We start from the raw sequence: 14,089 nt of genomic DNA, 5'->3' as shown, positions 1-14,089 counted from the left end.
GGGAGTGGAAGAACAAAATATTTAATATAATAACTTGTGGACTAGAGAGTGTATTTTGTTATTTGAAGAGAACAGAGCTGATTAAGAGAATTTAGATTTAAAAAAAAATAATAATTATGAAATGCGTCCACATTCCAACAAAGTAGGTGGCGATAATACACCTTAACGTTGGTGCTACCTGCCATAAAACTGAAGAGACCTCGAGATGTGGGCTGTGTCCCAATTCAAAGGCTGCATCCGTCGAAGGCTGATCGCATCACAGCTCGATGAAGGCTGTCCCAGTTCCAAAGCTCCTTCAAAGGTGCCACTGAGACCACAACTCATAACAATGTGTAGCCTGGTCAACGGATTCACATATTGATCAAATAAATAAATAAATGCAAGTATGTGATCATAATTATAGTAATTGTAATTGAAAATATATTCTGGGTGTTCGGTTTTTAAAAAATACATTTTATGTTATAGGGAAGTATAGTGTTAAATAATTTAAATAATGCCTCCTCGATAATCATTTCCATTCTTATGCATCATCAGATGAGGTTGTGAAGCGCCAATTTTTTTCAAACCAGCTGTCCCGAACTTCTGATACTGCATGATGTTCGAAGCTTCAAACGTCATCAATCACGTGGTATTGTCGTTTCGATACAAGCATCGGTACAGTGAGTGATACAATAGTGCTTTGAAAACTGCGTTGGAGCATCGGAGCCCCGGATCAACCGTCCCATCACTAGCCTTTCCTACCCCAGAATTCATTGCGCACCAGTGACAACGCGCGGCCTTTGACTAAATTAGGGTATTATGATTTAATGCAGAAGCAAACATTATGGGCTGCGTTCCAGTCCAAAATTGTCATGCCCTTTACTCGCTAACTTCCCTCCGTCTCGTTCACTCGGATGTACGTCATTGATTTGCCCACTACTGGCGGAAACTGCGGCGGGCTGAATTGGAACGTCCTAAGCCCTTGATCACTTGGAATCAGCTGTGGAGCTGATTTATTATTTATTTATTTTTCCCTTTAAAGGTGCCATGTGTTATGTCTGGCAAAAAAATCAAGTCATACTCCACATTCCATACCAGATGGGGGCAGTATACCTCCAGAAAGTGAATTGGTCTACTCTAGAGTAACAAACGAGAAACGGCATAGTCTCTATGCTCCGCCCCTACTTTCACAACGACCCTAGAGCCATAGCCGAAGCCTAACAGAGGACGTTTTGCCTCGGGGAAACTTGACCGCTCTGAATATAGTGAGTGAGTGCGCGCGCGCGGCCGGGGCTCTCTCTCTCTCTCTGCTCGTTCTTAGAGGCAGAAGAGCGCGTGCGCGCTTAAAATTTCATATTTTGGTATGAACGTTCACCCGCCAGTGTGGCGGATAGCCTTTTGAGATTTACTCGCCAACCAGAAAATCTACCCGCATATGGCGCTTGGCGGGTGTTAGTTTCGGACCCTGCGTGCGTCCATTTGGGGTTCATTATCATCGAAGACATTTCAAGCTTCTTAGGTAATGTTACATTTTAGCATCAGCTTGGTAGAGACGGGCTCTGGTAGATAACAGGTGAAAACCGGATCGGATCTGTGCAAGGCTGGATTAGTACCCCCATGGGCCCCCGGGCACTGAAGCTCATGGGCCCCTCTCCCCCTACACCCTCCAAAGGAACACACACCACCTGTGTCCACCAGGTGTGGGATTTAACATGCCAATCACTATTGATCAAAAGCTGAATGACTAGTTCACAAGACAATGATACAAAATACATTTTTCTGAAAAGTAGGGCTGCACGATTTGGGGAAAATGTCATATTGTGATTATTATTGAGGTCAATATTATAATATGCGATTACGATATAGTAAACAAATGGTTTCATGAGTTAACTTGCTTATTTCTCAAGTAAAATGCACACACAGATTAGTGATAATGCTGACATTTGTAGCCTATTTCTCAACTCAAACTAGAAACAACAACTAAATGCACTGTGTTTTCAAATTAAAATAATATATTTTTTAAATTAAATATTGTTATTTGTCTCAATAATACAAGAGTTAAAAATAAATGTCATATTTACCTGTGCCTGTCTAACAAGCAGACCTAGGACATATAGGCTACCGAAATTGAATAAAGTTATCAATCTGCACTGCATAAATTATACATTAAATATAGACTAATCCTACTTTAGTCAACAGCAATGAGTCATTTTCTCTATTCTTTATGCTCTTTGATTAACTTTTCTGACAGAAAGCTTTATTGGCTGCTGTCTCTTTAAGACCAGCTGACGGAGACGCGGATCTCACACGCGCCTCATTCTCTCACAACTCTTCACGTTCATCATAAGACAGCTCTTATGGTATGAAGATACTCGACAAAACGGACATTTTGGCATAATTGTGTGTTATTGTAAGTTCAAGCACGAAAGATAACTGTATTCTGGCGTGCTGTCTGTGCGCGCGCACGCGCCTTTCTGTGTATGTGTGTATGTGTATGTGTGTGTCAGTCACACTTTTGTCTTGTCGCACATGAATAGTTTAAAAGCATTTGCATGAATAAGAGATCAGATCATATAATGTAATACACTTTTTTTAAAAATTCTGATTGGATAATTATAAAGATCGAGGCCAAGCCTGATGTAGCCTATACTATTTTTATGTAGCAGCGTACATGGCGAAAAAAAAAAAACCTCCGATCACGCAGGGCCCCTCTTTGCGCAAGGGCCCCTGGGCACGTGCCCAGATTGCCCGTATGGTAGATCCGGCCCTGGATCTGTGGGTAAGTTAGAGCTAATTACATAGGCTAATTATCAAACGCAGCTACGGTTAGCCATCACTAACATTAGCACGTTTATCGAACAGCCTTCGATACATTTCTATGTTATAACTTCGTGAAAAAACTACACAAACATATAAAACAAACTTCTAGCGAAATACTAACAGCATCTTACCAATCCAAAAGAAATGTTGCAAGTTCGGAGTCGAACCTCATTTCTTTCATGTCCATCAGTTGTCTCCAGCGATGGAAAGCAGTGCCAATGTTTACTCGGGTTCGGCTCCTTTTCTTATCTGATTTTATTTGTGCTTCAGAGCGCGTTTTTTTCCCTGCAGCGGGTGGTGGTGGTAGGGGTCTCTTGCCAAGGGCTTCAGCCATCCTTCCGCTCTCTTCCCTGAACTGAAATGTAGTAGTGGGCTGTACTTTCCACACGATTAACATCAGGTTCAAGTACGCCCACAAGCCGTGCGAGTTATTCGTGTATTGCAGGTTGGCTGGTGGTTATGTTGCCCGTATACCGCCTCCCATGGCCGAAACTGGTATTACGACACCTGTCGGGCCGTGGCTAGTAATGCTAATTAAGGTTGATATCTCTGCAGCACTATAACTTGACATTTTTTTAATGACATCATCGCCCTTATTTCTTCTCATTCTTTTGATGCGTGTAGCTCATTTTTTGGATATTTTTACCTCAATTTTTACACATGGCACCTTTAAGAATTTGTTTAATGCAGCATCCAAATGTTTATAGGTGTCTCTGGGTTGTTTTAAATAAAAAAAATATATAATTAATATATCATTGTTTGTTGTGGTGGTGATTAGACGAGATCTGTGGTGACGTCACAATCGTATTGCATTGTGGGACATATAAGTGCCTGAAGTGTACATATGAAGTAGACTCGCTCCCACGGTCAAAATCGAGGGAACGAGGGTCTGTCCATATAAACTTCCCTCGTCCACTTCACGAAGTGGAACGCATTTCAAATTTTGAAGTTTACATGTAACACATTTGTTATTCTTACCTTAAACTTCAGTTGTATCCTCCAAGTAGTCAACATTTGATTATTGCAATGGCAGATTTAGAAAGTTATGTGCAGTGTATCTATAGGCCTAAATGTTAAAAGGCTTTTTTTTAACCTATTATTAACGAACCAGGCAAGCTTTGACGGTTAATTTGGAAAAGCATGAAATATTCCACATAATTGTTCTCCATCTCCCATTAAAACTGAAATTTCAGGAGCAGACATCTTTCGGAATGTTTCATACATGGCCGTAGCCAGCAGGTGTAGGCTATATGATAAATGTTGTGAAATAATAGCCTAATGTTAGTGCTGCAAGGATATTGCACAGCACCAAGATCTTCTCATCTGTCATCATTATTCTCATCAGACAATGTCAAAATATTCGAAAACATACTGTTTTTTTTTTTTTTGCTCAAAACAAAACAAAAATACACTAGCTAATTAACAGCACTTAAGACATAAAAAAAAGATTCACACATCAAACTGGCAAAAGTTACAGCAGGCAACACTGCGCAGACGTCACGCAGCTTCTCCCATGGCTTCTTCCGTAGCTTTCTCACGCAAGAAGGGGGATGACAAGAGTGTTGCACTTCTATCTTCTCACGTGTCACATCATTGATCACAGCGTCTGTTCAAGACAAGGTAAGTGACGATCGTCATGATTGGCTGCATTGTTAGCTAAGCAGTGGCACAAAATACATCTCATAAAAATACACCTCGTAGACACCGGAATCTTTTTTCTGGACACTAAGCGAGCATAAAGCCTCGAGCACACGGGACGATTATCGCTCGCTTATCACCAGCGTTTTTTTTAGATGTTTTTCGGCGCGTCTTTGTGTTCATACAAAGCGATTTTCACTGGCGATGCACCGAGTGAATGTGCAAATTCACTCCCTGAAAGTAGATGGTGCTTATTGAAAAACAGAAATACCCCGGTACACAAGGTGGCGCTGGCTCCAGGCACGTGAACAAAAGCGCCAATCTCATTGGTCGGCCAGTTTTTTAACACGGCGCATCAAACCAAAAAAAAACAACAACAACCCAAGGCATTTATTTGTATTAATACTCTTTTTTTTTTATTATTTTTTTATCATTTCTTTTTAAATTGCACATGCGATAATCATCCCGTTGTGCACGGGCCTTAAGAAACGTCTCCGGTTCCCTAACGTAACCTCGGTTCCCTGAAAGATTCTGAGGCAATGGCGTTCACCTCTGTTTTGCGCTCTTGAACGCCATTGGCGGGCGGATTCACGCCCGTAAGATTTCATAAGGCTTCAGTAGATTTGAGGAAGGAGGGGATAACCCCCATAGAGACCCTTTTCGATGACGCAGTGTCAAGAGGCAGACTCGAAAGGGAACCGTTTTCTCCTCTATCTTACTTTCCTCTTCCCTAATAAAAGAACTTAAAAGCACAAAACTCATGTTTTCCTCGTCTCATCAAATTTCCTTTGGCATAGATCTGGCCCAAGTAAACAGTTGAAGAGTGGACCAGATCAGATCGTGTTTGGCAGCCAACTTCCTTTTTAGCAGAACTAAACCAAAACAGTGCCATAACTCCACAGTGAGACAAATAATATAAACGAATGTGGCCCATAAGTGAATCTATAATTCTTGAATTGTCGAGTTCTGTAAAAGGTTGTCAGCCCTTATATGGCCCACATGTGGACTGACAGACCAAAAGCCAAGCCACATATGATTCTCAATTGTGTACTGTCATCTGGGCCATACCACAATACAAATAATGTCCCGAAATAAAATTCCCTTCAATTCTAAAGCCATGGCCATATCAAGGGCAGATATACCAGCAACAGTATCTGCTACATTTGGCCTATCTATTATGATTTAACGGCTCACATCCAGTTTGCTGATTGGATGTTAAAGACGTTAAATGTCCTCAAGAATGGAATATTGTTTAAATAACAACACCCTAGAGTTTATAATGCACTTCAAAGTCAAAATACATTTAAGATTTCAATGAATATTGGTTGCTATCCATTTTTATACAGTTTAGTCACAGTAAATACACTGAAAATCACCCTGAACTGAACTGTTTAAAACATGGTCATTACTTTAGATCATAAGAATGACAACAATCCAAGAAAAATATTTTTTAAATTTTTCAACCCTTGTGACCTTAGGTTATATGAAAAACTCATGCAAAGAAAATCATGTTTGTATGTCTATAATTAAGACTATGTTAGGCTCTGGTGGAAAGTGAGCAGTCAGATATGAATATCTCTTTAATGGATGGTATTGCAGACACATTTATTGGTTCTAAAATAATAATAATAATAATAATATTGATAGATAATCTGATTACAGTGTAAAGAATTGTCCAAACTCAATGGAACATGAAGTTGTTCACAGGGTGTCTGTGCTCCTCTAAATTGCGACCCCGATGCTGAAGTGTGAGACCTGATGAATATGACCCTTTATTTATTTGAATATTTTATCCTGTGAAATTTTTCATTGTCAATCATTTAACCATATGTAGCTAATTTATATTTTGATGCCCAAAATTCTTAATTAATATTCAAAGTTGCTGACTGTTATTCTCTATGCTGTGTGCGCTGCTTTTTAAGATGAATTATTTAACAGTTAGATTTATTTAAGGCATGTAGGCCTACCATGCATTCATTCATTTAAGTATTTTAAAAGACTGGAATAAGAGCACCAGCGCACACAAGCAATATTTTTTTTTTTCCCACCATAGATCAAGGCTAGTGGCCATGGGCCTTTTATCTGTGGAATGTGGAACGGAGCTCTAGGGAAGAAGACCTTGAAGTGGGTATGATAAAACAGTATAAAGGCTGCCCGGCTCCTTGTGTCTGTGTCTCACTCACTCCACAGCGTAACTTCTGTGTGATTGACTGGGCCTATTCTTGCAAGAATAAATACATTTTAAAAGACTGTTAGACTCAGAGTGTCTCTTACACAGTGATGATGATTTAATAGAATTTTTGCCACAACAGAACGGACTCAGGAATTTCACTCACTGGTCTGTGCTCAGGGGCTGGGAATGCAGAGGACCGTCTCTTCTTCCTCAGCCTCCTCCTTTGGGCTGGGGTCAAAATGATTCTGGAACTGAGTGCTGAGATTTGAGCGGACACTGGAGCGGATTCTGGAGCAATGGATGAGATGGTCCCGATGTTCAGGGATGTGGAGGGTTTGGTCGCAGGTTCGTGGTGAGCTGGATTCGAGATGGAACTGGATGAGGTTTTGTATTGTCCTTTTCGACTTTTTGACCACCACAAAATCAAAACCATTTAGCCAGAGGACGAAATTAATGGAATCTACTCAGGGTAAATGACAATGACCAGGAAACAGGAACTAAATAATCTCCTCATCCAGTCCCATCCGAAAGCAGGCATTGAGCGTATTATTGCTCCAACTCACCAAATTCCCAAAACTCCTCCACACACTTCTCGAGAGAACATCCGTTTTGACGGATGGTGAAGAGATGATCCTCAGCCCTCTTTATTATTGATTTTTTGTTGTGGTCTTGCATTCTGTCACAGAGTAGGTGGCTGTGAAGAAGCGCACAATGAAGGAGATATTCAAACTGACTTTTAATCTAATATTAAACACAACACACAGGAGAATAACTTGGAGAAATAACAACCAACACATTGACATCAAATTTTAAAGCTGCAGTCTGTAACTTTTTTTGTGTTCAAAATTTACAAAATTTATATAATAGGCGAGTACATCATAAATCCATTTTACGAAACATGTTTTTGTCTTATCCTGAATCAATACGGTACATCTATAATAAGTATTTATATTTGGACTATTTTATACTGGTTCGGGTCGTACCACTGCGGAGTAGCTCAGTACCTGCATGACTCATCATAGACATAAACAGAGAAAAGTAGCTCTGGCTACAACGTTCTTCTGTAAGACGCATGCAGTTACGTTTATTAACCACTAGAGCGCCAAAAGTTCCGAACTGCAGCTTTAAAGAATACAAAATGAGAAAACAGACTCAGACTCTGACAGTCTGTTGAATGTAATGCTGGGTACACACCAAAAGATAACCGGGCTGATTTTGGGCCGATTCCCCCCCTTCCGACAATCCTAGCTATGTCCCAATTATCTTGATGATTCTACAGATTATCTTATCCTATTTTCCCTTGGTGTGAGGTGTGTTAAGAGTGTCCGAACCTGCTCGGAAAACGTCGGAGCCGATGTGTGTGGGGAACCCCGAGGACAAACACGCGCACGCTCTGGAGATTATCACGTGAAACGAAACAATATCCAATCAGAAAGCGAGATGATGGAAGACAGAAGCATAACAAACGCAGTCATGGCGCAGCACAAAGTGAAATTGATGTGGACAGCAGAGATGGAGGATCAGCTTGTTGATTATTCCAACAAGTATTGTTGTTCCAACAACAAAATCATTCCAAATGCTATCATCGCATTTTCTTCCTGCATATCGTCTGCCATGCTTATTCTGAAGTCTCACGAGATTTCCTGTGTTCACAGTCGAGACTCTGGTTGAAAATCTGTTTGTGTGTGGTGTGCTGTCTGTCACATCATGGCACACCACACACTATAGGAGCAAAACGGTTAAATCTAGGATTTTTTGTCCTCATGTTTGTGGTCTATCACATTTTGGAAATCTTATAAGATGTAAAAAAAATATTTTGGTGTGTACCCAGCATTACAGTGCTGATCTATAAAAGACACAATGATCATTAGGGTCACTTTAAGAGTTTTGTCACTCACATATTTTCTGTTTACATGCATTAACTGCTCATTTATTAATAAACATGCAGTGGCTGTCTAGGATTCAGAAACTGTATTTTCTATTTTTTTATGTTCATGTGGTTTAATAATTCATAACATGTGATGAACTGCTCCACACCTTTCTTGTGTTTGTGTCTCCACAGCAGAACCAGTGAGATGAAGAACAACAAGAAAACACTCAATCCTACAGACACACCAATGACCAGAAGAGAAGATGAAGCTGTTGAGACTGAAGAACATGACAAACACACAGATCTGTCCGTGAGTGACGTGATACTGTATGATTATATTACAGTAATATCATCACTGATCATCACTGACCTCTGACTGAGATCCAGCTGTGGAGTGACTGTCCTCTCTCTGTTTTACAGGAGTAGAAACCCTCATGTGACTTTGAGACAGTAGTGATGCTCATCTCTCCTGTCGTCTGATTCTGGATCAGTGATCCGTCTTTATAGAAATCAGCGCTGAGGATCGGGGAGTTTGTAGATCGATGTAAACAGTGTAGAGTCAGAGTCTCTCCCTCAATCACAGGATCAACAGAACTCTCCAGAATCACCTCACCGTCTACAAACACAAGAAATACATCAACAGATGTAGTGACGATACAGGCTGTGTTAATAAGAGCCATACTTCAATTATTAATAATGCATTATCAAATGTGATGCCTTGATCAAAAAAAGACAATTATAGTTACAAAAGATTTACATTTCAAATAATTGATGTTCTTTAAACTTTATATTCAACAAATAATTGTTTTATCTCCTTTCACATAAATATGAAGCAGCACAACTGTTTTCAACAATGATAATAATCATAAATGTTTCTTGAGCGCCAAATCATCATATTAGAGTGATTTCTGAAGGATCATGTGACACTGAAGACTGGAGTAATGATGCTGAGAATTCAGCTTTGATCAGGAATAAATTACATTTTAAAATATATTCACATTTTCACAACAGTTATTTTAAATTATAATATTACAGAATATTAATTTTTACTGTATTTTTGATCAAATAAATGCAGCCTCGGTAAACAATTTTCCGAAACATAAATTTGTACATAATACTGATCCAAAACTTTATTACAGATTTAAAATATTGATATTCAATGTGCTGTAAAATATCTGATATTTTCAGTTAGTTTATGAATAATCAACTGACAAACAACTGAATTCTCAATAATATTCATTTTTAATCTTGAACAGATTTTTATTTATTATGTTTTATATTTGTAAGTGTGATTTGACTCACCATGTACAGTGATGTTTCGAGGACGGCGTTTCTCTCCAGATTCAGACTCACACCAGTACACTCCAGTGTCAGATGTGCTGAGAGAGTCGATTACACATCGAGATCCTGTTTGATTTGCACAAGTTTGTGTGTCTTTGTCTGTGTATCTTCTCACTGTCCATCCAGCAGAGTTACTCTGATCCTCACAGCTCAGAGAGAGAGAGTCAGATGAGAAGTGTTGACTTCTGCTGGGATTGATGACCAGAGACACTGAAGCAGAAACTCCTGAAAAGAGGAAAATCTCCATCAAAACTGACAGCACAGAGACTGCAGTGAAACACAGATCCGGATGAGCACAAGCATAAACCCTCACCAGTGATCCACAGTGTGTGTGAGCTGCTGGTGTGTGTGTAATAGGCTGGTCGTCCTCTCTCTGCTCTGCACGTATAAACTCCTGTGTGCTGTAGAGCAGCAGGACTGAGAGTGTAAGATCCTCCAGCTCCTCTGCTGCTGTCTGACAGATGATCATGATCTCTGAACCAGCTGAACGTCCAGCCTTTAGAGGAGCCTGAAACCTCACAGGTCAGAGTCACTGATTCTCCTTCAGTCAGCCACGGCTGTGGAGACACTCGCACTGATGCCTGAGCTTCAGCTGAACAAAACATCACGAGTTACAGAGCCGTAGAGAAACTGATGGAGAAGCTGATCACAACAAACACACACTCACCTGAGACAGTCAGTGTAACAGCATCACTGCGCTGAGAGCTTTGAGTGTGTATCTGTCCTGTACAGGTGTATTTACCGCGGTGAGAGAGATCAACACTGCTGATGTTCTACTCTTGTGTTGAGGTTCGGCTGACAGTGTTTTTATATTGGTTGTTGGTTCCCTCTATTTCCCATCTGTATGTCCACTCAGTGTCTCCTGCCCACTTTATATCACATCTGAGAGTGACTGTTTCTCCTCTAAACACTCGTTCATCAGGTCGTACCGTCAGCACAGCTTTAGGACTCACTGTACAAACACAGATTATTGCATTTATAGTTTCAGAAGTTGTGTAGATATTGTCTCTGATCTGTATTTGTTGCATCACACACTACAGTCTCTCTCACCTGTAACATTTACCCACAGTGCATCACTGTATTGTGTGTAATAGACTGGATTCCCTCTTCCAGCTCTACACCAGTACTGGCCTCCATCAGACACTGAATCAATCTTCAGGCTGTAGGAGTTTGTTTCTGTCTTCTCTGTCTCAGGGTTCAGTGTGTGTTTGTACCAGTAAGAGTCCCAGTTTCCAGTGGACGGATCCATGCGACAGGTCAAAGTCACTGTGTTTCCAGTCAGTGCAGCTCCTGCAGGATCTGATGTGAGTTCAGATGGATCAAGTATCAGAGCATTTAATATTTTAGAGGTTGATTGTTCGACAGGTTGTTTGTGCATAATATGCATAATACTAAAATAGTGAACTTCCTACTCAATATTAATATGTAGTTCTGCATCTGAACAGAAAAAAAGGACTAAACGTGAATTGCTTCAAGTCCTCTTATTTTAACAGATGTGGCTGATACAGAAGGACATAAGGAAAGTGTTGAACCACAAACATTTTAAATTTTCGATTTTAAATGATCATTAAACAAATGTGAATATGAAGACTCACCTGATCAGTCAGTGTAAGAGCATCACTGAAGTCTGTGTGTGAGTCTGATCTCTCCTCTACAACTGTATTTACTGAAAGACACATAATCAGCTGTGAAACTGAACTCTGCTGTTGATGTTGTTGTTGTATAGAAAGTGTTTCCATCTCTAAACCAGCTGTATCTCCACTGAATGTCTCCTCCTCCCTGTATGCCACATGTGAGAGTGACTCTCTCTCCTCTGAACACACGCTGATCTGGCTTCACCTTCACTACAGGTTTTCCTGTATTAATACACACATGAGTAAATATTGATTAAATATTGATTAAACCTTTATTTTTGCATGATCCTCCATGCACGCCAATGGCGTTTTATTAGACAAATTAAACTTGTGAGGTAACAGCGCTGTTTCACTTGGTCTAACATTGCACTAGCACACTAAACTGCATTTAAATGTGTTGAAATGTATGTGTTAGTCTGTCTGTATGAGACTAGCAGTAAGCTAGATCAACATTAGAATAACATACAGATCATATTCTGACATTTTATCATTGTTGAACTATATAACATTGATTAGTTTTATGTAAATGTGCTCACCTGTTTAATAAAGTACATGTAGGAGCGGTCGAAGTCTCGGACGTGGAGCTCTAGGCATCTTGAAAACACCGCGGTGACCGCGCTGATATTGATTCTCGTTTAGTTCTCCTTTTTTATCCAAAGTCTGCTTGCCATGGTCCATAATGTTTGAACGAAACAACAACAGCGTGCAAATAGACATTGCGAACTACACCGTTGTCCACGTCAGTTTGGTTACTATCAGACAGCTCTGGTTCATAGCTCTGGTTGCTATGGCAGCACGAGCGGAAACCAGGGACAACGCTGATATGATGCCATTGACGGCGACAAAACGGAAATAAAGAAACGGGACGTGTATTCGAATTAAATTACAAATTTCTCCTGGTTTAAAAGTTGTTGGAAACAGTCAGGATAATATAAGTACACAACTAAAAAAAATATATAACATAGATATAGTGATTTTTGCTATTTTTAAAGCAAAAAAGTTACATATTGTGCCTTTCAGAGGCGTTCAGGGTTAGTTTACTTCAGAGGTGTTCAGGGTTAGTTTACTTCAGAGGTGTTCAGGGTTAGTTTACTTCAGAGGTGTTCAGGGTTAGTTTACTTCAGAGGTGTTCAGGGTTAGTTTACTTCAGAGGTGTTCAGGGTTAGTTCACTTCAGAGGTGTTCAGGGTTAGTTTACTTCAGAGGTGTTCAGGGTTAGTTCACTTCAGAGGTGTTCAGGGTTAGTTTACTTCAGAGGTGTTCGGGGTTAGTTTACTTCAGTTGTGTTCGGGGTTAGTTTACTTCAGTTGTGTTCGGGGTTAGTTTACTTCAGTTGTGTTCGGGGTTAGTTTACTTCAGAGGTGATCGGGATTAGTTTACTTCAGAGGTGTTCGGGGTTAGATTACTTCAGTTGTGTTCGGGGTTAGTTTACTTCAGTTGTGTTCGGGGTTAGTTTACTTCAGAGGTGTTCAGAGTTAGTTTACTTCAGAGGTGTTCGGGGTTAGTTTACTTCAGAGGTGTTCAGAGTTAGTTTACTTCAGAGGTGTTCGGGGTTAGTTTACTTAAGATGTGTTCAGGGTTAGTTTACTTCAGGTGTGTTCGGGGTTAGTTTACTTCAGAGGTGTTCAGAGTTAGTTTACTTCAGAGGTGTTCACTTCAGAGGTGTTCAGGGTTAGTTCACTTCAGAGGTGTTCAGGGTTAGTTTACTTCAGAGGTGTTCAGGGTTAGTTTAGTTCAGAGGTGTTCAGGGTTAGTTTACTTCAGAGGTGTTCGGGGTTAGTTTACTTCAGAGGTGTTCGGGGTTAGTTTACTTCAGTTGTGTTCGGGGTTAGTTTACTTCAGAGGTGTTCAGAGTTAGTTTACTTCAGAGGTGTTCGGGGTTAGTTTACTTCAGTTGTGTTCAGAGTTAGTTTACTTAAGATGTGTTCAGAGTTAGTTTACTTCAGAGGTGTTCAGAGTTAGTTTACTTCAGATGTGTTCAGAGTTAGTTTACTTAAGATGTGTTCAGGGTTATACACTTCAGAATGAATTTCAACAATAAAGAATAGTGAGACTGTGGGTCAGACTCTCCTCACAACACTATCATGTATCTCATCTTTAGCTGAATACATTAGAAACAATAAAATAGTACAGGATATAATAAAATACTCACAGATGAGAGGCAGTGCACTGGAGCCCATACTGTCACATTAATAGACTGTTTTAACAGTGCTGTGTGCTAAAACACACACTTCCTGTGTTTAAACAGCAATTTCACACTTCAAGAAGAGATGAGGGAGGAGGACACAAAACTCTAAAAAAGTTATTCTGGTAATTGTTGTAGAAATGCACACTGCCAGACACTACGGAATACAAACGGCTCATCTGAGACGAGGCTGAATCCAGCTTCTTATTGACGCTATCCGTTCCGTTCCACCTTAAAAGACTCTTCCGCGTTTGTTAGCTTGTTATTCATGCTCAACTTAGGGATCGTGCCGTTTTTCTCTTTTGCACGTTTTTTAAGGGATTGTGTTGCTTTTGTGTCTATTTTCAGAATAAAATAATAACAAACAATGTTTAAATGCAAATAACACTGATATATCAGCGAAAATGGACTGTAAAAATTTAAAGCTACATAATAGCCTAGAATTAGGCC

At 40.0% G+C, this 14,089-nt stretch overlaps 2 protein-coding genes across 2 annotated transcripts in view; both read right to left on the bottom strand.

Annotated features, from left to right (window-relative positions):
* The window catches only part of LOC308687103 (cell adhesion molecule CEACAM5-like), a 74,049-nt gene extending 60,169 nt beyond the window's left edge, over positions 1 to 13,880 (bottom strand). Inside the window, exon 1 of the mRNA XM_081359367.1 lies at positions 13,607 to 13,880. Within this exon, the coding sequence (XP_081215493.1) occupies positions 13,607 to 13,634 (28 nt within the window). The 5' untranslated portion in view covers positions 13,635 to 13,880. The remainder of the gene's footprint in view (positions 1 to 13,606) is intronic.
* Positions 6,703 to 11,070, bottom strand: LOC308685815 (Fc receptor-like protein 5; the record flags this gene model as incomplete). Its single annotated transcript, XM_081357838.1, has 8 exons — positions 6,703 to 7,304; positions 8,648 to 8,758; positions 8,851 to 9,096; positions 9,783 to 10,046; positions 10,135 to 10,413; positions 10,489 to 10,594; positions 10,751 to 10,773; positions 10,872 to 11,070. 8 exons carry the CDS (start codon positions 11,068 to 11,070, stop codon positions 7,258 to 7,260), a joined length of 1,275 nt encoding a protein of 424 aa, XP_081213964.1. The 3' UTR covers positions 6,703 to 7,257.
* Positions 13,881 to 14,089: the final 209 nt, after the last annotated feature.

Source organism: Scardinius erythrophthalmus, assembly GCF_964197995.2.
Source record: "Scardinius erythrophthalmus genome assembly, chromosome: 2".
Lineage (NCBI taxonomy): Eukaryota > Metazoa > Chordata > Actinopteri > Cypriniformes > Leuciscidae > Scardinius > Scardinius erythrophthalmus.
The sequence above is the reverse complement of the archived record's forward strand: the minus strand, read 5'-3'. Positions and strand labels throughout refer to the sequence as shown.